General features: G+C 48.4%; 1 protein-coding gene and 2 pseudogenes across 1 annotated transcript; all 3 read left to right on the plus strand.

The window, feature by feature from the left end:
* The first annotated feature begins 1477 nt into the window (after window positions 1–1477).
* LOC142068955 (olfactory receptor 6N1-like) lies at window positions 1478–2445 on the plus strand. The gene is given in 2 exon segments (XM_075119074.1): window positions 1478–2105; window positions 2108–2445. Coding segments are annotated over 2 exon segments (966 nt in total).
* A 767-nt stretch (window positions 2446–3212) lies between these two features.
* LOC142068956 (tetratricopeptide repeat protein 5-like) lies at window positions 3213–11191 on the plus strand (annotated as a pseudogene).
* Window positions 11192–20666: 9475 nt separating this feature from the next.
* On the plus strand, window positions 20667–21569 carry LOC142068957 (olfactory receptor 4D5-like; annotated as a pseudogene).
* Window positions 21570–24799: the final 3230 nt, after the last annotated feature.

Raw genomic sequence — 24799 nt, forward strand, 5'->3', positions numbered from 1 at the left:
ATCTATCTATCTATCTATCTACTGCTTCACATCACCATTCTATGTGATAATCAGTAGCCATAGCAAAGTTCTTAGTGGGTTCTCTGGCTCTTCTTTTTCAGGATAATAACCCTGACGGAGGTATCAAGGCAATGAGGAGCCCTTGCGGCACCTTAGAGACTATCACATTTATTTAGGCATAAGCTTTCATGAGCTAAAACCCACTTCATCAGATGCATGGAGTGAAAAATAGAGTAAGCAGAATATATATTCTAGCACATGAAAAGATAGGAGTTGCCTTACCAAGTGGGGGGTCAGTGCTAACAAGCCAATTCAATTAAGGTGGAAGTGGCCTATTCTCAATAGTTGACAAGAAGGGGTGAATACCAAGGAAAGGAAAATTACTGTTGTCGTGCCAACAAGGCCAATGCAATCAAGGTGGCCCATTTCCAACAGTTGACAAGAAGGTGTGAGTATCAGCAGAGGGAAAATTACTTTTTGTAGCACTTGTCCTCCAATCTATATGTGGGAAATCAAGGTCTCCCTTAATCACACAATTCACAGTAGTATTTGTTTCATTACAAACATTAACAAGAGGTCTCTATCCATATCGGATCCTGGTGGTCATTAGCAGACTCCAAGATTATCCTGGGAGAACCTCCAGAAGCTTTCTTCCCCAAAGTGATTTTAGCCAAAACAGACCCTGTCTTATCGATTCCATCACTTCTAATTTCTTTACAGTCTACTTCATCATTAATATACAATGCTGCTCCACCACCTTTGCCTTTATTTCTGTCTTTCCTGAACAGCACATACTCATCAATACCTGTACTCCAGTCATGATTATTATTCTACTATGTTTCTGTTATCCCTATAATATCTGGTTTCACTTCCAGTACCAGTAGTTCTAATTAATCCATTTTGTCACCCAGGCTCCTTGCACTGGTGTACAAACATCTTATCTGGTGCTGCTTGGCTTCACCCACATTCCTTGCCTGATCGGGTACAGTTATTCTTCTTCCAGTGTCACCTATCTGACTGGTATCAGCACTATCCTTCCTCTGAATGTCCATTCTCCGACCCACTGTGGCTCCTTTCTCCATTGCTGTATCCTTTCTGACTTGATTTTCCGCCCTCTCAATCTTAGAATCAAGCGTGGAGATTACATGAGCATCTCCCCCAAGTTTCTAGTTTAAAGCTCTTTTAATCAGTTGTGCCAACCTCCATCCCCAAATGGTCCCTTTTGGTCTTAAATCTAAGAATCAATTAATGAAAAAAAGTTGGGGTATGGGGCAGAAGAGGGGCAAGTTAACTGGGTGACAGCTCTTTGGGGTGTGGAGGAATCTCTCTGAAGTGAAGAAGTTTCTCTGTTGTGAGAGAACATAAACCCAGCTCTCAGTTTGCAGTGGGAACTCTTATGGGATCAAAAGATGGAAATCTATCTAATTTCATGGTACAGCCAAATCTTTCGATGTTCATTACTTTTCACGATCACAGGATGCAGCTCATGGAGAAAGGAGATGCGGAAAATCAAACAGATGTGACAGAATTCATCCTCCTGGGCTTTGGGGATCTCCCTGAACTGCAGATCCGTCTCTTCCTGGTTTTTCTAGTGATCTATATTGGGACCATGGCAGGAAACATCCTCATCTTTGTTCTGGTTGTGACTGATCAGCACCTTCACACCCCCATGTACTTCTTCCTGGGGAACTTGTCCTGCCTGGAGACCTGCTACACTTCTGCCCTCCTGCCCAGGATGCTGGCCAGTCTACTGACTGGGGACAGAACCATTTCTGTGGGGGGCTGCATGACACAGGTTTTTTTCTTTTGTTTTCTAACAACTACAGAGTGTTCTCTCCTGGCAGCGATGTCTTATGATCGGTATTTAGCCATATGCAAACCACTGCACTATGGAACCTGTATGAATGGCAAGTTGTGCCTCCAGCTAGCAGCTGGGTGTTGGATAAGTGGATTTTTACCTTGTACAATAGTGATGTGTTTTATGTCACAATTAATTTTCTGTGGCCCCAATGTAATGGACCATTTCTTCTGTGATCTCACCCCAATGCTAAAGCTCTCCTGCAGCGACACCAGCCAGATGATGCTGGTTCTTTATATATTTTCCTCCCAGATGCAGTTTCCCCATTTCTATTAACCTTGACATCCTATGTTTGTATCGTTAGCACCATCCTGAGAATCCCTTCCACCACCGGGAGGCGAAAGGCCTTCTCCACTTGCTCCTCTCACCTCATCGTGGTAACACTTTTCTATGGGACCATAATGATTGTCTACACGCTACCGAAATCCAGCAACCTGAGAGCCCTGAACAAGGTGTTCTCTGTCTTCTACACAGTCCTGACTCCTCTGGCCAATCCCCTCATCTACAGCCTGAGAAACAGAGAGGTCAAGGAGGCCCTGAGAAAAGCTGTCAGGAAATGTCTGGCCCTCACAAAGAAGTCAGACTAGTTGAATGAAATGAGGATCAATCAATCTGGTTTCTATTGTGAAAGAAGGAGGGTCTAAGTGGGCCCTGATACAGAAATGCAGTGTACAGGAGATGTGTGTGCTTGCACACACACACACACACACACACACACACACACACACACACACATAAATTTAAGAGTGATACAGATGGTTGGAATTTTGCAGGGGGAGGAGGGGAGAGAAGATTTTGACTTTTCATCAAAATAACTGAAAAATGAAAAATGTTTTGATTTTTGGCAACTGACATCTGAAAACCTGCAGATGGAAACTGTAAAAAGAAAAAAGTGTCGTGCACTGTTGTGGCTGTGCTGGTCCCAGAATATTACAAAGACAAGCTGTGACCCTCTGTACCTTAAAAATAGCACCCTGGACTCCCCTATTCATCACTGGGATAGGAGGATGCTGTGTTTGGTACAAAGTGTGCCTTGGGAGGGATCATTTGAGAAGTCTGGATCTGCTGAACATTAGTATCCTGTTGAATTGTGGGTACTATCATTGTATGTGATGTTATGAAGTATTGCTAAATGTGTTACTGAAATATAGTGAGGTTGGTTGATGGGCACAGCTGGCCTTTCAGTAACAACAAAGGGGCACCCATCGCTGGCCAGACAGGCGTTGATGGCCCATCAAGAAGAATCCACTCTCCCAGAGACTCCTCAGAGGGCAGGTACACAATGGGTACTGCCCGACCCCACCTCACAGCAAGGATCTTTCTAGCACCTGGAGAGAAAGTATAAGGAGGGTCAATGACATCACCACTTGGCCTCTCTCCTCCACCATCTCAACACCTGGAAGGTCGTCTGGAAGACAAATACTTTGAATTGGGGAAGATTGGTCCCAAGCTGGGAAGGGATCCCAGCCTGTTTATAGAGAACTGTAAGTTGCCTGTAACATCTGTTAGGGTGAGAAACTGTTTGATTCAAATCTTGCTTCATTTGTAGAATTTAGACTGCAAATTTATTTGTATTTCTTATGTAACCAACTCTGATCTCTATGCCTGGTTCTTATAATCACTTAAAATTTATCTTTCTGTAGTTAATAAATCTGTTTTATATTTTACTTAAAACAGTGTGGTTTTGGTTCAAGTGCTTGGGGAATCTCAGCTCAGCTTCACAAGGGCCAACTAATTAATGAGCTTGCACTGTCCAAAGGAGTCTTGAGAGGTGTAAGATAGTATATTTCTAGGGTACAAGGCTGGGGTGATTGGCTGGTGCCTCTCTCTGTATAATTCATGACTGGCTTAGAGAACATTCATGCAATTTAACTGGGTGTGTGTCTGCACAAGCTGATGGCTGAGTGATCACAGCACCTGGAGGGGTTTGCTGCTTGTCACTGGCATACTATTGTGAGAGACAGCCCAGGCTGGAGATTTAAGGGGACGCAGCAGTCCCACAGCTCCAGGTTGTACCCCGGGGATCCCATCACTCAAGGCGGGTGAGGTAATATCTTTTATTGGACCATCTTCTGCTGGTGAGAGACTCAAGCTTAGACAGAAGAGCTCTTCTTCAGGACTGGGAAATGTACTCAGTGTGTCAGCTAAATACAAGGTGGAACAGATTGTTTAGCATAAGTAGTTAACATATTTCAAGGGACTGCTATAGAGTGATCTCTTGGTGAAAAGTGTTCACCCAGAGGTGATACAGTGTTTGTCTTTTATCATTTTTCTGTGTCAGTTCATTTCAGAGCATAGTGATTGTCTGGTTTCACCCACATAGCTGTTGTCTGGGCATTTGATTCACTGGATGAGGTACACCACATGTCATGATAGGCACAGATAGGACTCATGGATCTTGAAAGGTGTGTTGGGGGAAGTATTGCTCATCGTAGCAGAGGAGATATGTCTGCTGCTTTTGCATCTGTTGTTCTGGCAGTGTCTGATGCGGCTTTGAGTTGGTGTGTCCTGATCTGTGTGGAACTTGCCTCTGATGATGAGCTTGGAAAGGATGGGGGGTTGTTTGAAAGCCAGAAGTGGGGGTTCAGGAAAGATTTCTTTCAGGATGTGATCCCCATCAAGTGTGGATTGTAATTGTTTAATGGTACTTTTCACAAAGCGATCACTCTACATCTGACCTCTAAGTCCTCATTCTCAAAAGAAATCTGCACAACCCTGTCAAAAGATGAGCCTGGGAACTTAAATTCATAACTTTGCAAGACACTAAAATCATGAACTGAATAGATACACTAGATTTATGGCTTATTACAACAAACTGTAACCAACTAACTCCCCCCCCCCATACACACACACACACACACACACACACACACACACACACACAGCTTCATTTCCCACCCTCCCTCCCATGACTGGAGGGGTGTGTGTCATAACCATAAGGGTAGCCTAAAATTCCTCCTTACCTGTAAGGGGTTAAGAAGCTCAAATAACCTGCATGGCACCTGACCAGAGGAACCAATGGGGACAAAAGATACTTTCAAATCTGGGGAGCGGGGGAGAGGCTTTGTTTTGGGTTCTTTGTTTCTGTATTTGTTTGCTCTCGGGACTAAGAGGGACCGGACATCAATCCATGTCCTCCAAACCATTCTGAACCAGTCTCTCATATTACAGAAATTGTATGTAGAGCGAGGCAAGGTGGATTAGTTTAATCTTTGTTATCTCAACTTATGAATTTTCCCTTTGCTGGAGGGAGGTTTATCCCTGTTTCATTGTAACTTTGAAACTAAGGCTCGAGGGGGTTCCTCTGTGTTTTGTTCATCTTTTGTTAACCTGTAAAGTTATCTTCCAACCTGATTTTACAGAGGGGATTTTTACCTTTTCTTTTTTTTTAAATAAAATTCTTCTTTTAAAAACTGATTGATTTTTTTTTCAGTGTCGAAAGATCCAGAGATTTGGGTCTGTGTTCACTTTGTAACTGATTGGTTAGGATATTATTCTCAAACCTCCCCAGGAAAGGGGGTGTAAGGGCTTGGGGAAATGGAGGGAGGCACAGATGTGGTCTGGCCTCCCTGCCCCCAAGATGGACCTGATTGAGCCGTCCTATTCTCTGTACCAACAAACTCTCTTTTAGACCGTGTTCCTGTCATCTAATAAACCTTCTGTTTTACTGGCTGGCTGAGAGTCATGTCTGACTGCGGAGATGGGGTGCAGGACCCTCTGGCTTTCCCGAGAGCCCCGCCTGTGTGGGCTTACTGTGGGAAGCGCATGGTGAGGAAGGGGATGCTGAATGCTCTGAGGTCAGACCCAGGAAGTTCGAAGTTGTGAAGCTTCTTGCCCTGCAGACAGTCTGTTCACAGAAAGGAGGCTCCGTGTGACAAGCACTTTTATCCAAAGCGCTTTACAATGGTTAGCTAACGGTACAAACAACGTTGGGAAAGATCATTAAGTGGTCCGCAAAGACCCTCAGCAATTTTCAAGTGGTCAATGGAAAAAAAAGTTTGAGAGCCACTGCTTTCATTGATCATCACCTTATCACCAAAACAACGGTAATCGGGACGACTTTAAGTGAGGAGTTACTGCACGTTGGTTTACAAAGCTGGGGGTGGGGTAGGACTTGGACCTGTTCTGTGCACCACCAAAAATTATACAAACCTACTGCCCCTGTTCCTGATGAATTTGCCCATACTCGACCTCGGATCCACCTCCATCACCGTTACACATCACTCCTGACGTATTGAGGTACAACCCCTCTATGTAGTAAGGTGCCACCTATCACCTTGTACATGTTGGTTCAATGAAAACAACTCTATCCATCATATTATTCTTTTGACCCTGTCTTTAGGATGGGTCACCATGTTCTATGTGGAATGTGTTATTTTCAGAGTATTCTGGTATCATCCTGGCATATGTTTATATCTCTAGTGTCCAGTACCTTTTAGGTATGTGTGTCTTTGCAACATCAGCCACCTTCTTGCCAGCTTCTGTGAGCAGGGCCTGCCTCTGGCTCATAGCTTAGCTTTGCTTTATGTTAGCAAAGTCTTAACAATTACTTTGGCTCAGGCAGTAGGCCTCATACTGGGCCTCTGATACAAGGGTTTATGTTTCAGGGCCTCATCTTACTACATTAGCCAGAGGTTAAGGGTCTATTACAGGAGTGGGTGGGTGAGGTTCTGTGGCCTGCGATGTGCAGGAGGTCAGACTAGATGATCACGATGGTCCCTTCTGCCCTTAAAATCTATGAGTCTATGAAACAACCTGTAAAATGCTGTGGGATGTAACATTTGTAAACTGTGTATTGGATTTTTAATTAAAATCACAATAAAGGGGTCATTAGCATAGGGAGAGGGAGCGGTCTGAGTGTGATGGGATCACTGATATTTGGGGCTTTAAAAGGCAGCCTGGGGCACTAGACCTTTGTGACTGACTTTCCCTGTCTATACAATGGGGATAATAATCCTTCTTTTGTCTGTTGAGACAGGGAGCTCTTCAGAGCAGGGGCTGTCTCCCACTGTGTCTGTGCAGCACCCAGCAGAATCCTGGGCACTGATCTCGGCTGGGGTTGGTGCAGCATCTGGCGCAATGAGGCCCTGATCTCGGTCAGGGCCTGTGCAGCACCTGGCACAACAGGGGCCCTGATGTTGGACAAGTGCTACCATAATACAAATAATAAATAATAATAGTGGTGAAAAGCGTTAGAGAGGCTGAAGTGTGTGAGGCCTGTACACCAGGTGATAGGGCTCATATTTAAATGGGTCAGATTGATCCTCTGGGCACTTTGAATGCCTTCAAATTATATCTAAGATGTGGTCAGGGCCTCACTGGGCCGGGTACCACCCAGACCCCTAATAAGATTGGGATCCCATTGTGCCAGATGCTGCCAAGACCCTGACCAAAGTGAGGGCCCATTGTGCTGGATGCTGCACAGACCCGCAGTGAGACAGTCCCTCTCCGAAGAGCTCATCATCTGAAATTGATGATATCAGAACTGCATAATGGATTGGGATGCCCGATTTCCATTAATTAGCTCTTAGGAGCTGGGACAGCCTTTTTCTCTGTGTTTGTACAGCATCTAGCTCAAGGGGGCCTGGGCCATGACTATCATAATACATCTAATAATGGGAACTGATTTCCGAATTCCTTCACCAGCTTTGAAAATCCCAATCTGGGCAGGAAACTGAGGCACAGAGAGATTCAGTGACTTGGATTTGCAAATGAGGCCAAAGGAGTGAAGAGCCCAATTCCAACTGGCTTGCAATGTAATTTGGGGCCTTATTTCCTTAGGCTCCTTTGAAATCCCTAGCCTAAGTCACTTACCCAAGGTTACATGCAGAGTCTCTGGTGAAGCTGTGATTTCAATCCAGGTTTCTTTCGTGCCAGTCCAGTGCCTTAAGCACCAGGCTGCAGGCCACCTGAGGCAGTGCAACTAGGGTGTAGTTTACCAATGTGATCATTCTCATCCCTGCCTCTCTCACCTCTGTCTCATCCCTGTCCCTCATCCCCACAGGAATTGGTCGATGACCTGTACTATTTCCGGGATCACTACTTTGAAAGCCATGGCGTGGAGGATGCTGAGAGAAAGCAGCAGGACGTGCTGGAGGAAACAGAGAAGACACTACAGCAGATGGGAGAGATAGATGGCAACTGGGTACAGGAGGGAAATGTGACCCCTGCCCTAGAGGGGAAAACCTGGCATCCCATTCCCCACCCCCAGGAGCCAGACAGAACTGGGGCCACCTGCAGATGGATTAGAACTGACACCCCTGGAAGGGAAAGGCCCCATGCCCCATTCCTCACCCCAATGAGCCAACCAGTGTCCTTCCCTGGGGCTGGATTGCGGCCAGCGCCCCCTAGAGGGGATAGGACCTGTGCCCCATTCCCCCTCCTGAGCCAGCCAGTCCCCTGCCCTGGGGCTGGAGGGGAGCTGTGCCACAGGCTGTGCCCTCCCCCTATGGCTCTGTTTCTCCAGCTGTTCCCAGGGCCTGGCCCAGGTGCTGATGCTGAAGGGGAAGGTTCTGAACATCACACCTGACTACAGCCCCCAGGTTGAGGAGCTGCTGGCCAAGGCCGTGAAGCTAGACCCAGAGGTGGTGAGGCCTGGAACCAGCTGGGCGAGGCCTACAGGGCGAGTCGAGGGGGCCGAACTCAGGGCAGAAGAGGTTTGGGTGGGGAGGCAGAAGGCTAGGCTGAGGTGCTGACCCTGGCTCCGTGTCCACCCCCACAGTGGAAGAACAAGGTCTTGCTGAAGAACCTGTCCATGGTTCTGCAGCAGCTGCAAGCTGAGAGTGCAGAGCAGCACGCCCAGAATGTCATGGACAGCATCCAGCAGGCCAAGCTGGCTGTCCAGATGGACATGCAGGACAGCCACTTGTGGTGTGAGTGACAGCCCCTTTCCCTTCCCTAGACAACACTCCCGCCCACTCCCTGCCCGTCCATCCTCAGCTATATGCCTCTGTCCATCCATTCATCCATCCATCCTCAACTATGTCCCTCCATCCTCAGTGATGTCCATCCCTCCATCCATTCAACCCTCCATCCTCAGTGTCCTGCCATCCCTCCATCCTCAGCTATAGCAATCCCTCCCTCCCTCCATCCATCCAGGCTCAGATATAGCCATCCCTCCAGCCCACCATCCATCCTCAGCTATATGCTTCTGTACATCCATTCATCTGCAGCTATATCTCTCCAGCTATATGCCTCTGTCCATCCATTCATCCGCAGCTATATCTCTCCAGCCCACCATCCATTCTCAGCTGTATTCATCCATCTCCCTCAGCTATATGATTCTGTCTATCCATCCTCAGCTATAGCCATCCCTCCACCCATCATCAGCTGTAGCCATCCATTCAATCCTCCATCCTCAGCTATACCCCTTCAGAAAATGTGATTGAAAGACATGGGGGCTCAGTAGGGATCACTCTCCCCTGGGAGTCAGTGCCGGCATCAGTGCCCTTGTGTGGTTCTAGAGGGCACCGAGCAGGGCCAGGGCTCAGTTGGGGTGCTTTCTGTTTGGCCATCAAGTTAGAAAGAACTGTGATGTACTCTGGGTGTGTGTCTATGTCTGTGTGCCTGCTGCCCCCTGCTGGAAGAAATGAGCCCTGCTCAGGGTGTCTGTGTGTCACTGCTACTTTCTGGTCTAACCACTGGAGCCCACTTCCCTACCAGACCCAGGAATTGAACCCAGGAATCTTGATTTCCTGAACATGCTGCTCTAACCCAGTGGACCCCTCCCCCCAACCTTGAGCCAGAAATAGAAACCAGGAGTCTTGGCTCCCAGCCCCCTCACTCTAACCCACTAGACCACCTCAGACCTGGAACAGAACCCAGGAGTTCTGGCTCCAAAACCCGCTGCTGTAACCCTAGCATTGTGCTGTGGAATGTGTTATTTTCTGTGTTTGTGAATGTGCTGTGTTTCTCTTGGGTAAGCTGCATAAATATGAGGAGAATTACACAGAGGCCTTGGAGGGGTTTTCCCATGCAGCAGCCCTTGATCCAGCCTGGCCCGAACCCCGGCAGTGCCAGCAGCAGCTCCTGGATTTCTTGGAGCATCTCACCAGCCTCCTGGAGATCAAGGTAGAGCATCCACCCTGCTCCCTGCCCGGTCTACAGGGAGGCATGTCTCAGTCAGTGACCCAGCCATCCGTCCTCCCCTTGTAGGGCAAAGTGAAGGGTAAGAAGTGGCAGAGCATGCTGGGAAGCCTGCACCCATCCCAGCTGGGCCCCTGTGAGGATGGGCAGTACCAGGGGTCCTTGGGACAGAAGGCAGCACTGGAGCATCGGCCCCTGATAGCCCTGCAGCTGGGCGTGAACACGGGGGCCATAGTGCTGGGTAGGGTGGTCTTCAGCCTCACCACGGACAAGAAGGTACCTTTGTGAGTACCAGCCTGTCCGTCTACCCATCTTTAGTGCTTTCTATTAATGTCATCTATCCATCTTCTGTACCATCCATCCATCCATCCTGTTTTCTATCTGTCACTCCTGAGCTCTGTCCATCCTACTATCTATCTGTCACTCCTGAGCTACATCTGTCTATCAGTCCTGCTACCCATCTGTCAGTCCTTGAGCTTCATCCATTTGTCCATCTTGCTTTCTATCTGTCAGTCCAGAGCCCTGTCCATCCTGCTACCCATCTGTCAGTCCTGAGCTTCATCTATCCTGCTGTCCATCTGTCAGTCCAGAGCCCTGTCCATCCTGCTATCTATCTATCAGTCCTGAGCTCTGTCACCCATCCATCCTGCTATCCCTCTGTCAGTCCTGATCTCTGTCCATCCTGCTATCCATCTCAGTCCAGAGCCCTGTCCACCCATCCATCCTGCTATCCATTTTTCAGTTCTGAGCTCCATCTGTCTATCCATCCATCCTGCTATCCATCTGTCCCTCCTGAGCTCCATCCATCTCTCCATCCTGCTACCCATCTGTCAGTCCTGAGCTCTGTTCATCCATCCGTGCTTCCTCAGTTCCATTTTCCCATGCATCCATCTTCATGACTATCAGTGTGGCCTTCCATCCATCCATCTATATATCCTCGGTGCCATCCATCCGTCACCCTAACTCCTGTCCCAGCACCATGCTCACGCTCTCACCTGGTTTCCTGGCAGCACATTCAGCCTGGCTGACTCCGAGGGCCCCTGTTTTGCCATCACTGTCTATAACATGCTGCAGAGCTGGGGTGTGCTCATCAGTAACCTGGTGGCAATCCCCAAACTGCACCTCCAGCAACACCATGTCCAGCACCAGGGCAATATGAGCACAGCCAGGTCCTTAGTGCTAGAGAGATTCATAGGCCTGGCCCCTGGGGAGGAGGGATATGGGAAGTCACTAGAGATAGCAGGTTGAAGCAGGACTGTAGCCCTTCGTCAGTTTAAGGGTTAATCCCCACCCTTTCCTCACGCCCCTCCCTCCACCTGTTGTTTCCTCCCATCCCCACTGCAGGGGAGGGAAGCATGAATTAACTCGAGACTTCCTGTCTGCTACGTGCATCACCTTCTGTGTGGAACGTTAGACCTCAGTTACAGGGCCAAGAACCCCGGAATGTTAGGGCCACAGACCCTGGAATTGGGGCCTTTGTCACCATAAGAACGGCCATACTGGGTCAGACCAATGGTCTGTCTAGCCCAGTATCCTGTCTACCGACAGTGGCCAATTCCAGGTGCTTCAGAGGGAAAGAAAAGAACAGGCGATCATCGGGTAATCCTTTTCAGAGAACTATCCACAATGACTCCACGATCTCTTTCTTGAGTGGTAACAGCTAATTTAGACCCCATCATTTTATATGTAAAGTTGACACCCCCCACCCCCCCACCCCCAGTGTCCCAGATCCAGCTGTTGATGCTCATCCCTGATTCTTCACAGGAAAGAGAGAACAACAAAAAACACACATCCACTTCCCCCCAAAAACCAGAACATATTTTGGGGGAGAGAAATTCCTCCTGATCCTTGCAGAAGACCAGCTGAAACCCTTAAGCATGAACTTTTAGAAACATCAGAAGGGACCTTCAGGGCTGCCAAGCCCTCACAAGCAACCCCATCATACAATCCCACACATATATTTGTCCAGCTCTCCTTTAAAACTAATGAAGTTGTTTGCCCACCACAACTCCTATTGGGAGATTGTTCCAGAATCTCACCCCTCTGATGAGTTAGAGAACTTCTCATTTCTGTCCCTGGCCACCGGGGGGAGGAGAGGGGGCTGGGGTGGGGTGGGGGTGTGTGTCTAGAGCGTTAGATTATCATAGAATCATAGAACTGAAAGGGATCTCAAGAGGTCATCTAGATCATCCCTGACATGTGTTTGTCCAACCTGCTCTTAAAAATCTCCAGTGATGGGTATTCCACAACATCCCTAGGCAATTTATTCCAGTGCTTAACCACTATGACACTAAGGAAGTTTTTTCCTAACGTCCAACCTAAACTCCCATTGCTGCAATTTAAGCCCATTGCTTCTTGTCCTATCCTCAGAGATTAAGAACATTTTTTCTCGCTCCTCCTTGTAACAACCTCTTATGTACTTGAAAACTGTCATCATGTCCCCTCTCAGTCTTCTCTTCTCCAGACTAAACAAACCCATTTTTTTTAAAAAAATCTTCCCTCATAGGTCACATTTTCTAGACCTTTAATAATTTTTCTTCCTCTTTCCTGGATTTTCTCCAATTTGTCCACATCTTTCCTGAAATGTGGTGCCCAGAACTGGACACAATACTCCAGCTGAGGCCTAATCAGTGTGGACTAGAATGGAAGAATTACTTCTTGTGTCTTGCTTACAACACTCCTGCTAATACATCCCAGAATGATGTTCAGTTTTTTTTTGCAACAGTGTTACACTGTTGACTCATATTTAGCTTGTCATCCACTATGACCCCCAGATTCTTTTCTGCAGTACTCCTTCCTTCATAGTCCTTTCCCATTTTATATGTGTGCAACTGATTGTTCCTTCCTAAGTGCAGTACTTTGCATTTGCCCTTATTGAATTTCATCCTATTTACTTCAGGCCATTTCTCCAGTTTGCCCAGATCATGTTTATAGATGGGCACTATATTTGCCCTTTTCCAGTCTTAGAAGTATAGATTATCAGGGTTGGAAGGAACCTCAGAAGGTCATCTAGCCCAACCCCCTGCGAGCAGGACCAATCCCCAAGTTTTAACCCAGATCCCTAAATGGCCCCCTCAAGGAGGGAACTCACAACCCTGTGTTTAGCAGGCCAATGCTCAAACCACTGAGCTATCCCTCCCCCCTTCTGGAATGTCTCCCCGTCTTCTATGACTTTTCAAAGATAATCGCTAATGGCTCAGATATCGCCTCAGTCAGCTCCTTGAGTATTCGGGGATGCATTTGCAGATTGTGGTGCTCAGACTCCTGGGTTTTGTCCCTGGCTGTGGGAGGGGAGTGTGGTCTGTAACATACAAATATAATGTCACCATGATTTTGGTCCCAGCTGCACAGGTGTCAATCTCTTGACATCACTGGGGTTGCTCCTGATTTCCAGCAGAGAAAAGGATAGCAGAACTTTGCTCTCTGTATCTTAGTGTGATACCACATTTATCCAGGTAACAATCTTGAAACCAGGTACACAAAAAGGGCAGAGATGCAAGCAAGCTTCCCTGCACACACACTCGGTTTGTTCTCTTGTCCTCTGCATTCACACACATTGAGCAGAGCTCATTTCTTCCAGCCAGGATACCCCCCGACACACACCTCCCCCAGCTCCCATTTGTGTTCTGGTTGTATCGTCAAACAGGCATTTTTTATACTACGAGTGACTCCTAGAGGTCATGCAAAATTCTGTGTGTGTTCCCGTGCAGGATTGGAGTCAGCAATCCCTAGAGGAGAAAGGCTCCAGACCCCTTTGCCTACCCTCCTGACCTGCCAGTCCCTGCAGACTGGGCCAGAGCAGAACCCCCTACCACTCCTTCAGCAGTGTCCTCCTCAGAGCCTCCTTCATCACCTTGTTTCTCAGGCTGTAGATCAGTGGGCTGAGCAGCGCAAGTATGTGTGTGTGAGCTGGGAACCACACCCTGAGCTCGTAGAGCAGATGTAGCCTTAGAAAAATTGAGCTTTGAACAGAAAGCAGATTTTAATTACTGCAGAGGCTGTTGGCCTGCTATAATGATCCCCTTTGCAGCTGCACCTCTGAGCATGACAGCACCCATGGTCCCAGCCCTCCTCCCAAGGCAATTTGCAATCACCAGCTGGGTCTCTCTCCGGCCCAGCTCTGGAGCTGATATACCAGCACTCTGGTCTTTGATGGCAAGAGATGCACATGTGAGATGCTCCATGGTGGGGATGGCTCAACCTCACCAGAGCTGACTTCCTTAGATCCTCTCCAGTAGTGTTGGCTGGTGGGTGAGAAGTCCCTGGAATTGCTGGGATGCATGGTGACAAGTCCATCAGTGGAGGAACTCCATGGGCATTGGAGGAGAGGCACCGAGGGCCAGAGGAGTGGTGGCTGATGTGCAGGTAAATGGGAGTGCAGGTGTAACCCTTCTGCCCGTCAGAGTTGGCAGCAACAAGGGCCGGGTTCAATATCTAGGGGATCCATTCCAATAACACAATGCAAACCGGCTCTAGCCCCCACCCAGTGACCTGGGACAAATATATACCACCCCCGCTGGGTGCCTCCAAGAGGCAATACTTCCCCTCTCACAAGCACCTAGTCTGAGTCTAGCAAAAAGCCTTTTAATAACAGAGAGAAACAATGTGGCATTATGTTGGGGAAACACCACCAACAGGATTCATAACACAACCCATGAGCAAAAACCCACCCCAAGCAAATTGGGGCGTGCCCTTTCCCTTTGGTTCTTGAGTCCAGCAACCCCAAATCACCCAAAGTCCCAAAAGTCCAATGACCCAAAAGTCTCTGTCCTTGGTCAGGGCAGCCCCAGAGTTCAAAAGTTTATCTGCAGAGTTTTACCTCCTAACCTGGGTGGAGATGGGGGCAGGGGTAAAAGGCACCTTACGTGATCTGAAGCTGACCACCCCACAGCTCCATAGGCCTTTGCACCACTCCGCGGCCCACAAGCAGCTCCCGCTGTCCCACGAACTGCTCCGCGTCCCACCAGTAGCTCCCGCCGGCCTAGGAACTGCTCCACCAGCCTGTCCACAAGGCACTCCAGCCGTCCCGCAAACTGCTCCACAATATAGCTTCAGGCTCCCCCACTACTTAACACAACGCTCAGTGACTTCAGCTCTTAGGTGAATTCAGCTTGTAGTAGGGGAGCCTCAGTGCTGGTGCACCATTAGCCCAAAGTGAGCTCACCAGCCTGCAACCAGACTCCTAATAAAATCAAAATTAGCTCCGATATTCCACAGTGGAGAGAGGAGGAAGTGCAATTAGCATGTAAGGCTCTCACCAAGGAGCCCATGCCACCAAGTACTAATACTTGTCCCCCAACCTCTCTCAATTCACAGAGTTTTGGAACCCATGACCCTTGCCTAGCGAGTGCTACTTAGTTGATGGTGAATCCCTCCATCATAACAAAAGGCCACGTACAGCTCCAAGCACAGTTCCCATAAGCAGGGTAATAACAATTTATTCTTCCTGCCCCAATAACAGAGACACTGGGGATCCCACAGCAGCCAAAGTGACCATTTGGGCAGCTATGGCCTCATTCTAGGTGGGGTGGGTGTGCCTATGCAAATGAAATCGGCCCCTGAAGTTCTTTTCCACAACTTGCCACACCTCACCACCAGATGTCAGGGTGGAGCTCATCCTGACACTGCTTACACAGGAAATGGAGCTGGGAATCTCTGACTGCCATTGGATGATTCAGAGATACTCAGAAGTGGTGCAGCACTGGAGGGGACGGGGGAGGATTACAGTAATAGGAGTTTCAAAAGGCAAAGAAGGTAGACAGTGGGGTGTGCATGGAGTTTGATCGATCAGTGTGTATAGGAATAGAGAAAGAGAGAGAGATAGAAGGGTGTGTATTTGGTGATGGAGAGAGGGGTGGGTATGAGAACAGATAGCAGAGTGTGTATGGGAACAGATAGATTAGATAAATAGGTGTACATGGGGGTGGCTAAATGGATAGAGAGAACAGTGTGTATGGGGATAGATGGATGGAAAGATGGATTGATAGAGGATGTTTATGGGGATGGATGGAGAATAGAATAGTGGTGTGTGGGGGAATGAAGGATAGTTGGGTTGATAAAGGGGTGTTTGTGGTGATAGGTTTATGGATAGATAGATGCAGTGATGAGCTGCCAAAATCTTAGCAACCGGTTCCCTATAAAAAGTTCTGATTTAAGGGATGTGCCCCAGTATGTATTTTTTGTACCTCCAGATGAGGCCTCACCAATGTCGAATAGAGGGGAATGATCACGTCCCTCGACCTGCTCGCTATGCCCCTACTTATACATCCCAAAATGCCATTGGCCTTCTTGGCAACAAGGGCACACTGCTGACTCATATCCAGCTTCTCGTCCACTGTCACCCCTAGGTCCGTTTCCGTAGAACTGCTGCCTAGCCATTCGGTCCCTAGTCTGCAGCGGTGCATTGGGTTCTTCCGTCCTAAGTGCAGGACCCTGCACTTATCCTTATTGAACCTCATCAGATTTCTTTTGGCCCAATCCTCCAATTTGTCTAGGTCCCTCTGTATCCTATCCCTGCCCTCCAGCGTATCTACCACTCCTCCCAGTTTAGTATCATCCGCAAATTTGCTGAGAGTGCAATCCACACCATCCTCCAGATCATCAAAAAGGGAAGAAGGAGGATCCTGGGAACTACAGGCCAGTCAGCCTCACCTCAGTCCCTGGAAAAATCATGGAGCAGGTCCTCAAAGAATCAATCCTGATGCACTTGCATGAGAGGAAAGTGATCAGGAACAGCCAGCATGGATTCACCAAGGGAAGGTCATGCCTGACTAATCTAATCGCCTTTTATGATGAGATTACTGGTTCTGTGGATGAAGGGAAAGCAGTGGATGTATTGTTTCTTGACTTTAGCAAAGCTTTTGACACGATCTCCCACAGTATTCTTGTCAGCAAGTTAAGGAAGTATGGGCTGGAAGAATGCACTATAAGGTGGGTAGAAAGCTGGCTAGATTGTCGGGCTTAACGGGTAGTGATCAATGGCTCCATGTCTAGTTGGCAGCCGGTATCAAGTGGAGTGCCCCAAGGGTCGGTCCTGGGGCCGTTTTTGTTCAATATCTTCATAAATGATCTGGAGGATGGTGTGGATTGCACTCTCAGCAAATTTGCAGATGATACTAAACTGGGAGGAGTGGTAGATATGTTGGAGGGGAGGGATAGGATACAGAAGGACCTAGACAAATTGGAGGATTGGGCCAAAAGAAATCTGATGAGGTTCAATAAGGATAAGTGCAGGGTCCTGCACTTAGGATGGAAGAATCCAATGCACCGCTACAGACTAGGGACCGAATGGCTAGGCAGCAGTTCTGCGGAAAAGGACCTAGGGGTGATAGTGGACGAGAAGCTGGATATGAGTCAGCAGTGTGCCCTTGTTGCCAAGAAGGCCAATGGCATTTTGGGATGTATAAGTAGGGGCATAGCGAGCAGATCGAGGGACGTGATCATTTCCCTCTATTCGACATTGGTGAGGCCTCATCTGGAGTACTGTGTCGAGTTTTGGGCCCCACACTACAAGAAGGATGTGGATAAATTGGAGAGAGTCCAGCGAAGGGCAACAAAAATGATTAGGGGACTGGAACACATGAGTTATGAGGAGAGGCTGAGGGAGCTGGGATTGTTTAGCCTGCAGAAGAGAAGAATGAGGGGGGATTTGATAGCTGCTTTCAACTACCTGAAAGGGGGTTCCAAAGAGGATGGCTCTAGACTGTTCTCAATGGTAGCAGATGACAGAACGAGGAGTAATGGTCTCAAGTTGCAGTGGGGGAGGTTTAGATTGGATATTAGGAAAAACTTTTTCACTAAGAGGGTGGTGAAACACTGGAATGCGTTACCTAGGGAGGTGGTAGAATCTCCTTCCTTAGAGGTTTTTAAGGTCAGGCTTGACAAAGCCCTGGCTGGGATGATTTAACTGGGAATTGGTCCTGCTTCGAGCAGGGGGTTGGACTAGATGACCTTCAGGGGTCCCTTCCAACCCTGATATTCTATGATTCTATGATTTATGAAGATATTGAACAAAACCGGACCCAGGACCGACCCCTGGGGGACTCCACTTGACACCGGCTGCCAACTAGACATGGAGCCATTGATCACTACCTGTTGAGCCCGACAATCTAGCCAACTTTCTACCCACCTTATAGTGCATTCATCCAGCCCATACTTCTTTAACTTGCTGACAAGAATACTGTGGGAGACCGTGTCAAAAGATTTGCTAAAGTCAAGAAACAATATATCCACTGCTTTCCCTTCATCCACAGAACCAGTAATCTCATCATAGACGGCAATTAGATTAGTCAGGCATGACCTTCCCTTGGTGAATCCATGCTGACTGTTCCTGATCACTTTCCTCTCATGTAAGTGCTTCAGGATTGATTCTTTGAGGACCTGCTCCATAATTTTTCCGGGGACTGAGGTGAGGCTGACTGGCCTGTAGTTCCCAGGATCCTCCTTCTTCCCTTTTTTAAAGATTGGCACTACATTAGCCTTTTTCCAATCATCTGGGACTTCCCCCGTTCGCCACGAGTTTTCAAAGATAATGGCCAATGGCTCTGCAATCACAGCCGCCAATTCCTTTAGCACTCTCGGATGCAACTCGTCCGGCCCCAGGGACTTGTGCACGTCCAGCTTTTCTAAATAGTCCCTAACCACCTCTTTCTCCACAGAGGGCTGGCCATCTATTCCCCATGTTGTGATGCCCAGCGCAGCAGTCGGGGAGCTGACCTTGTTAGTGAAGACAGAGGCAAAAAAAGCATTGAGTACATTAGCTTTTTCCACATCCTCTGTCACTAGGTTGCCTCCCTCATTCATTAAGGGGCCCACACTTTCCTTGGCTTTCTTCTTGTTGCCAACATACCTGAAGAAACCCTTCTTGTTACTCTTGACATCTCTTGCTAGCTGCAGCTCCAGGTGCGATTTGGCCCTCCTGATTTCATTCCTACATGCCCGAGCAATATTTTTATACTCTTCCCTGGTCATATGTCCAACCTTCCACTTCTTGTAAGCTTCTTTTTTATGTTTAAGATCTGCTAGGATTTCACCGTTAAGCCAAGCTGGTCGCCTGCCATATTTACTATTCTGAATAATCTGAATTGGGTCAGTATTTAGCAGGGCAAGTATATTGTCATTGTTTCAAATGTACTTTGTGTTACTATGTGAACATTAACATTTAAAAATCCTTGGATCTTCCTTCTATCTGGATGACCATGATGGTTTAATCTTGTGGCTGAGATTACTTTCTCTGTATCGAGGTCCTTTTTTGCTTCTCACTGCAGTAACCTCACAGGCATTAGGAGTTTGCCCTCATAACATACCTGTGAGTGAAGGAAGGATTTTATTCACCATTTCACAGATTGGGAAACTGAGGCACAGAGCTATGCAGGGCTAGAGTCACAAAAGGACTTAGGTGCCTAACTGCCACTTTCAGCAACTACATCCCAGAATCAGGCCCCACTGGGATCCCAAAACCCTTGCTCAGCCTCTGCCGAGACCTGTAGGCGCCTACATTGGTTTGCCGCCTATAATTTTGCAGTAAAAGTTCCTAGGGAACCTACTTCTGCCTGTGCACATGCATACTGCAGCACCACACTGGGCATCCACACACCTCAGCACTAGAGCGATGCCCAAACCAGGGAAAGACAGGTGTTCCTGTGCCCAGCTCGCTCATGGGGCCCGATCTGGTGGGCAGGCTCTGAGCTCATCTATGGGATCAGGCCCTTGTAGGTAAGATTACACCAATTGGCCTGGGAGCACAGGGACAGGATCCAGGGCCTGCCACCTCCGAGGTGGGTGCTCTGCTCACCAGGCTCTAGAGTCATTCTCAGGGCTGTGCACTCTCGCTCTCTGCCTCTCACCCATTGAGTCTTTCGTTCTTTAGGCAGAGTGGCCCAGCTCTGATGGGACAAACTGCAGGAGTGCCCCCCACCCCCAAAATGAGAGTATCTGACAGCCCAGGGGTTAGAGAATGCACAGAGCCACGTTTAAGCCCTGTCTCCCCATCCGGCAAAGGGCAGCCTGAATGGGACGTGTCCCCGCTGGTACCCTAACCGTGGGGCTGAACACTATGGGGGAGTCCCTCACCCCAGCTCCTTTCACAAAGGGCATTGCTGCCTAGCCTCAAGGGAAGGTTTGCAGCTGTGACCCCCAAGCAGAGGGAGGCACCGAACTCCCTGCGTGGGGTGGGGCTTAGGACATGCCCTTGCCGTGGCATCTCCCATTGGATAGCTCAGGCACCTCCCTGCCTAACACGCTGTCTTTTGGGAATCCCACTTGAAGGCGCCTCTCTCCTTATTTGTTGTGTTGGGAGCATGTGTGCTGAGCTCAGGCCGGAGTTAGCTGCGGTGACGCTCAGCCTGACCATGCCTCAGCTCCTTGGGGAACTGGGCCTGACATGCTGCACCCAAGGTCACAAAGCTGGGCTATAGCAAAGCTGAGGACTGAGCCCAGGTCTCCAGAACCTTAACCCCAAGGCTAAGGAGCAGCTCATTAGCTGGGGTTAATTGGCATCGTTCCGTTGACTAAGGAACCTCAGGAAGTGGCTTGTTTGTTCCACCGGGAGTGCCTGAGTAAGAGCTGAGAGTCAGATTTTAAAGGCACTGAGGCATCTGGGTGTCTGGCCCTCAGTAACCACTGAGTCAGGGTCTCAGCACTTGTTTCTTTATCCCTTCCCATTAATATCCCTGTTATTATCCCCAGGGCCCCAGGGTCTGTGTGTAAGGCACAAGCTGCCTCCATGGAAGAGGGGAATTGCAGCACTGTGACCGAGTTCATACTCCTGACTGACTGAGTCCTTGAAGCTTCAGCTCCTCTTCTTTGTCATCTTCCTGGCTGTGTATGGCGCGACGGTGCTGGGCAATCTCTTCATCATGGCACTGGTGGCCTGTGAGCCGCAGTTCCACACCCTCATGTATGTGCTGCTGGGGAACCTCTCCTTCCTGGATTTCTGCTACTCCTCTGTCACCCCCCCCCCCCCCAGTTTACTGGCAGGGTTCCTCCTTCAGGCTCAGACCATCTCCTATGGGGGCTGCGTGGCCCAGATCTTCTTCCACTTCATCAGGGGCATCAAGATCTTCCTGCTCACCATCATGGCCTATGATCGGTACGTGGCCATCTTCCATCTCTTGTGCTATGTATGAACCAGGCTGTGTGTGTGGTGCTGGTGGGGGCCTCCTGGGTCAGCGGCTTGATCCACTCCATCGTCCAGGTCTCCATCATTGTCCAGCTGCCCTGCTGCGGCCCTCATGAGCTGGGCAACTTCTACTGTGATGTGCCCCAGGTAGTCAAGCTGACCTGCGCCAACACCTTTGCTGTGGAACTGCTGATGGTGTCCAAAAGTGGCCTGATGACCCACCTGGGCTTCCTGGTGCTGCTTGTATCCTACTCCGTCCTCCTGGCCAAGCTGAGCACACGCTCCAGCGAAGGGCAGGCTAAGGCTCTCTCCACCTGCACCTCCCACCTCACCATGGTGACCCTGATCTTTGGGCCTTCGCATATACATCTATGCCCGGCCCTTCTGCTCCTTCCCTATGGTCAAACCCATCTCTGTTCTCTACACGGTTGTCACCCTGTCATCTACACCCTGAGGAACACGGACGTGCAGCTGGCCGTGAGGAAGCTCAGGAAGTTACATTTGTGACACTGGGTTGGGTTGGGGCAGCAGGAAAGGGATGGGATTTTCCATCACACCTTCCCCGCCCCGTGTGCATGTGGAAATACACCTGGAATAGGAGCCCAAGTGCTGCCCCTACTGGGCGGGAACAGAACTGTTCCAACTTGTCCCACAGAAGTTCCAGTGCTGCCCCTAGTGGATGGGACAGGATCTGTCCCCAAGGGAAGTCAAAATTGTAACAAAAGTGCCAGGAGGGACTGGATTTTGGGACTGGAGCTGATCCAAGTTTTCACCCTTCTGAATGGAACTGGGACTTCATTGTATGCTATTGACTCTGTACAGTGGGGTGCAGGTGATGCACCATACTGGTTGGAATTGGAATTGCACCAGCCTGTGTCATAGACCCTCTAGAGCAGTGGGTCTCAAGCAGGGGTATGCATACCCCTGGGGGGACACAGAGGTCTTCCAGGGGGTACATCAACTCATCTAGATATTTGCCTAGTTTTACAACAGGCTACATAAAAAGCACTAGCGAAGTCAGTACAAACTAAAATTTCATACACACAATGACTTGTTTATACTGCTCTATAGACTATACACTGAAATGTAAGTACAATATTTATACTCCAACTGATTTATTTTATAATTATATGGTAAAAATGAGAAAGTCAACAATTTTTCAGTTATAATGTGCTATGACACTGTTGTATTTTATGTCTGATTTTATATGCAAGTAGTTTTTAATTGAGGTGAAACTTGGGGTACGCAACACAGATCCGACTCCTGAAAGTGGTACAGTAGTCTGGAAAGGTTGAGAGCCACTGCTCTAGAGTGGAAAGTCCCTACTGGCTGGGGTGAGAAGTGCTCCTCCATGTATCATGGTCCCTACAGTGCACAGGTTGAAGTGGCTGAGTCTGGTTATTTTTGCATCCATCTGATTTGGCTACTAGCCCCACAGCTTTCTGGCAGGTCCTGGAATGAAGCCTGCTCAGCCAGAGTGACGTCCTGCCGGGGGAGAGATTTATTACAGTATTGAGGTGTAGGGGACAGAAGCTTGTGGCCTGGGCTGAGGAGCTCTGGGCTCCAGTCCCAGCTCTGCCACAGACTTGCTGTGTGACCTTGGGCAAGTCCATTATGTTGGGATTTTGAAAGAAGACTAAGGGAGTTAGGTGTCCAAATCTCATTGGCTTTGGGGTGTCTAACTCCCTTGGGCTCCTTTGAAACTCTCAGCTTTAATCTCTCTGTGACTCAGATTCTCCATCTGTAAAATAATCTTTCCTTTGTCCTGTCTATTAAGACTATAAACTCTCCAGAGCAGGGACTGTCCCGCATTGTGAGTCTGTGCAGCGCCCAGCACAATGGGGGCCTGATCTCAGTCATGGGCTGTGCAGGGCCTGGCACAATGGGGGCCTGATGTCTGTCGGGGTCTGTGCAGGGCCTGGCACAATGAGGGCCTGTATTCTTTCTTCCTACTACTACTACTACTAGTAATAGAAGAAGAAGATGTAGGAGTAGTACTAGGATTCTTTCATAGGAGTTTGCAGGCCCCATACTTGTAGGGCTGATCCTGCCTTATTCCGCTCAATAGGATTATGTCATCAACTTCAATTACAGCAGGAAGGGGCCCCAAGGGAGTAACTATTTGGCCTAGTAAAACAATAATTTATAGGTAATTGTTTTATTTGGGGGATATTATAGCATGTTCCTGAAAACTCTCCTCTCTTCTGATTTATCCTCAATTTGGGAGAAGTCCCATTTCCTTAAGATAGATTAATTACATAAGTAAAGACAGCTTGCATGAGAAAGGGTTTGCAGAATCTGGACCTTTGTGATGTGACAGAGGTATGCTTATTCAGAAGAGATTCTGCTGCCACGCTGGTGTACATTCAAAGAAACTCTATTGCTCCTACACTCACTTATTCTAGTGTCACTCTATTGACACCAGTAAGGGTTACTCCTGATTTACACCACGGTGAGTGAGAGGGGAAGCAGCCCCACTGATTTATGGGATCAGCCCGGCCATCCATTTCCTAGTAGCTGTGGATTCCATTTCAGGAAACCGGTCCAAAAAGTGGCTGTAATAGTTGCTCTTTCACAGCATGCTCAGAATGGGGAAGCACTGAACGAATCTTGGAGCATGAGCTCCCCTTTGAACCCAGTTGGTGGTGCCAACAGGTGAAGGCTGAAAGGTGGAAGCAGGCAGCAGATGGAGGAAGCTTGCCCTGCGCTGTGTGTTGGGAATCCGTCCCCATTCACCAGCTGCTGAATTCTCTACCACAGGAAGAACTGCTTCAAAACCTGACCATCCACCTTGACAGTTAATGCTCATGCTGCGTCCATCTTGGGCAGCACCAGGCCCTTCTCAGTACCTCCTGGGACTCAAGCAAACAATGAAAGACATCAGCTGTTCAATTCCCCGGGAAGAAAATGCTATTTTTATCAAGAAACTTCAGGAAAATAGTGAAGAAGCAAACAGTTTCCCCACTTCATGTTACACAGCACTGACCCCCGTCAACCTGCTCTCACCATATGACTCTATTCTGGGTCACGTCTGCCTTTCAGTGTCTGAGATGGCAACTTCGTGACGGGTTTGGTCACAGACAACCCCTTGGGACTGTCACCTGATGTGCTGAAACTACTTTTGAGCCCGTTTTCCCTGTCAGCTTGGGACTCCAGAACCCTGCCTTGTTGAGCCAGACATGCAAGCCTGCTGCAACACAGATCCAGGGTCTGAACCACGTCCCCAAAGCTACAGGTTTTCACTGAAAACCACTCAGCAAGTACTCCTGTCTCCAGCATCCAGATGCCCAGCTCCCAGAGGGATCCAAACCCCAAATAAATCCATTTTACTCTGTATAAAGCTTATACAAGGTAAACTCATAAATTGTCCACCCTCTATAACACAGATAGAGATATATGCTCATCTGTTTCCCCCCCACCCCCACCCCGGGTATTAGTCACTTACTCTGGGTTAATTAGTAAACAAAAGTGATTTTATTAAGTATAAAAAGTAGGATTTAAGTGGTTTCAAGTAATAAGAGACAGAACAAAGTAAGTTAGCAAGCAAAATAAAACAAAACATGTAAGTCTAAGCCTAATACATTTAAGAAACTGAATACAGGTAAATCTCACCCTTACAGATGTTCCAATAAGCTTCTTTCACAGACTAAACACCTTCTTAGTCTGGGCCCAATCCTTTCCCCGATACAGTCCTTGTTCCAGCACAGGTTGTAACTTGGGGATTTCTCATGACTGAC

This window comes from Caretta caretta, chromosome 14, assembly GCF_965140235.1.
Source record: "Caretta caretta isolate rCarCar2 chromosome 14, rCarCar1.hap1, whole genome shotgun sequence".
Lineage (NCBI taxonomy): Eukaryota > Metazoa > Chordata > Testudines > Cheloniidae > Caretta > Caretta caretta.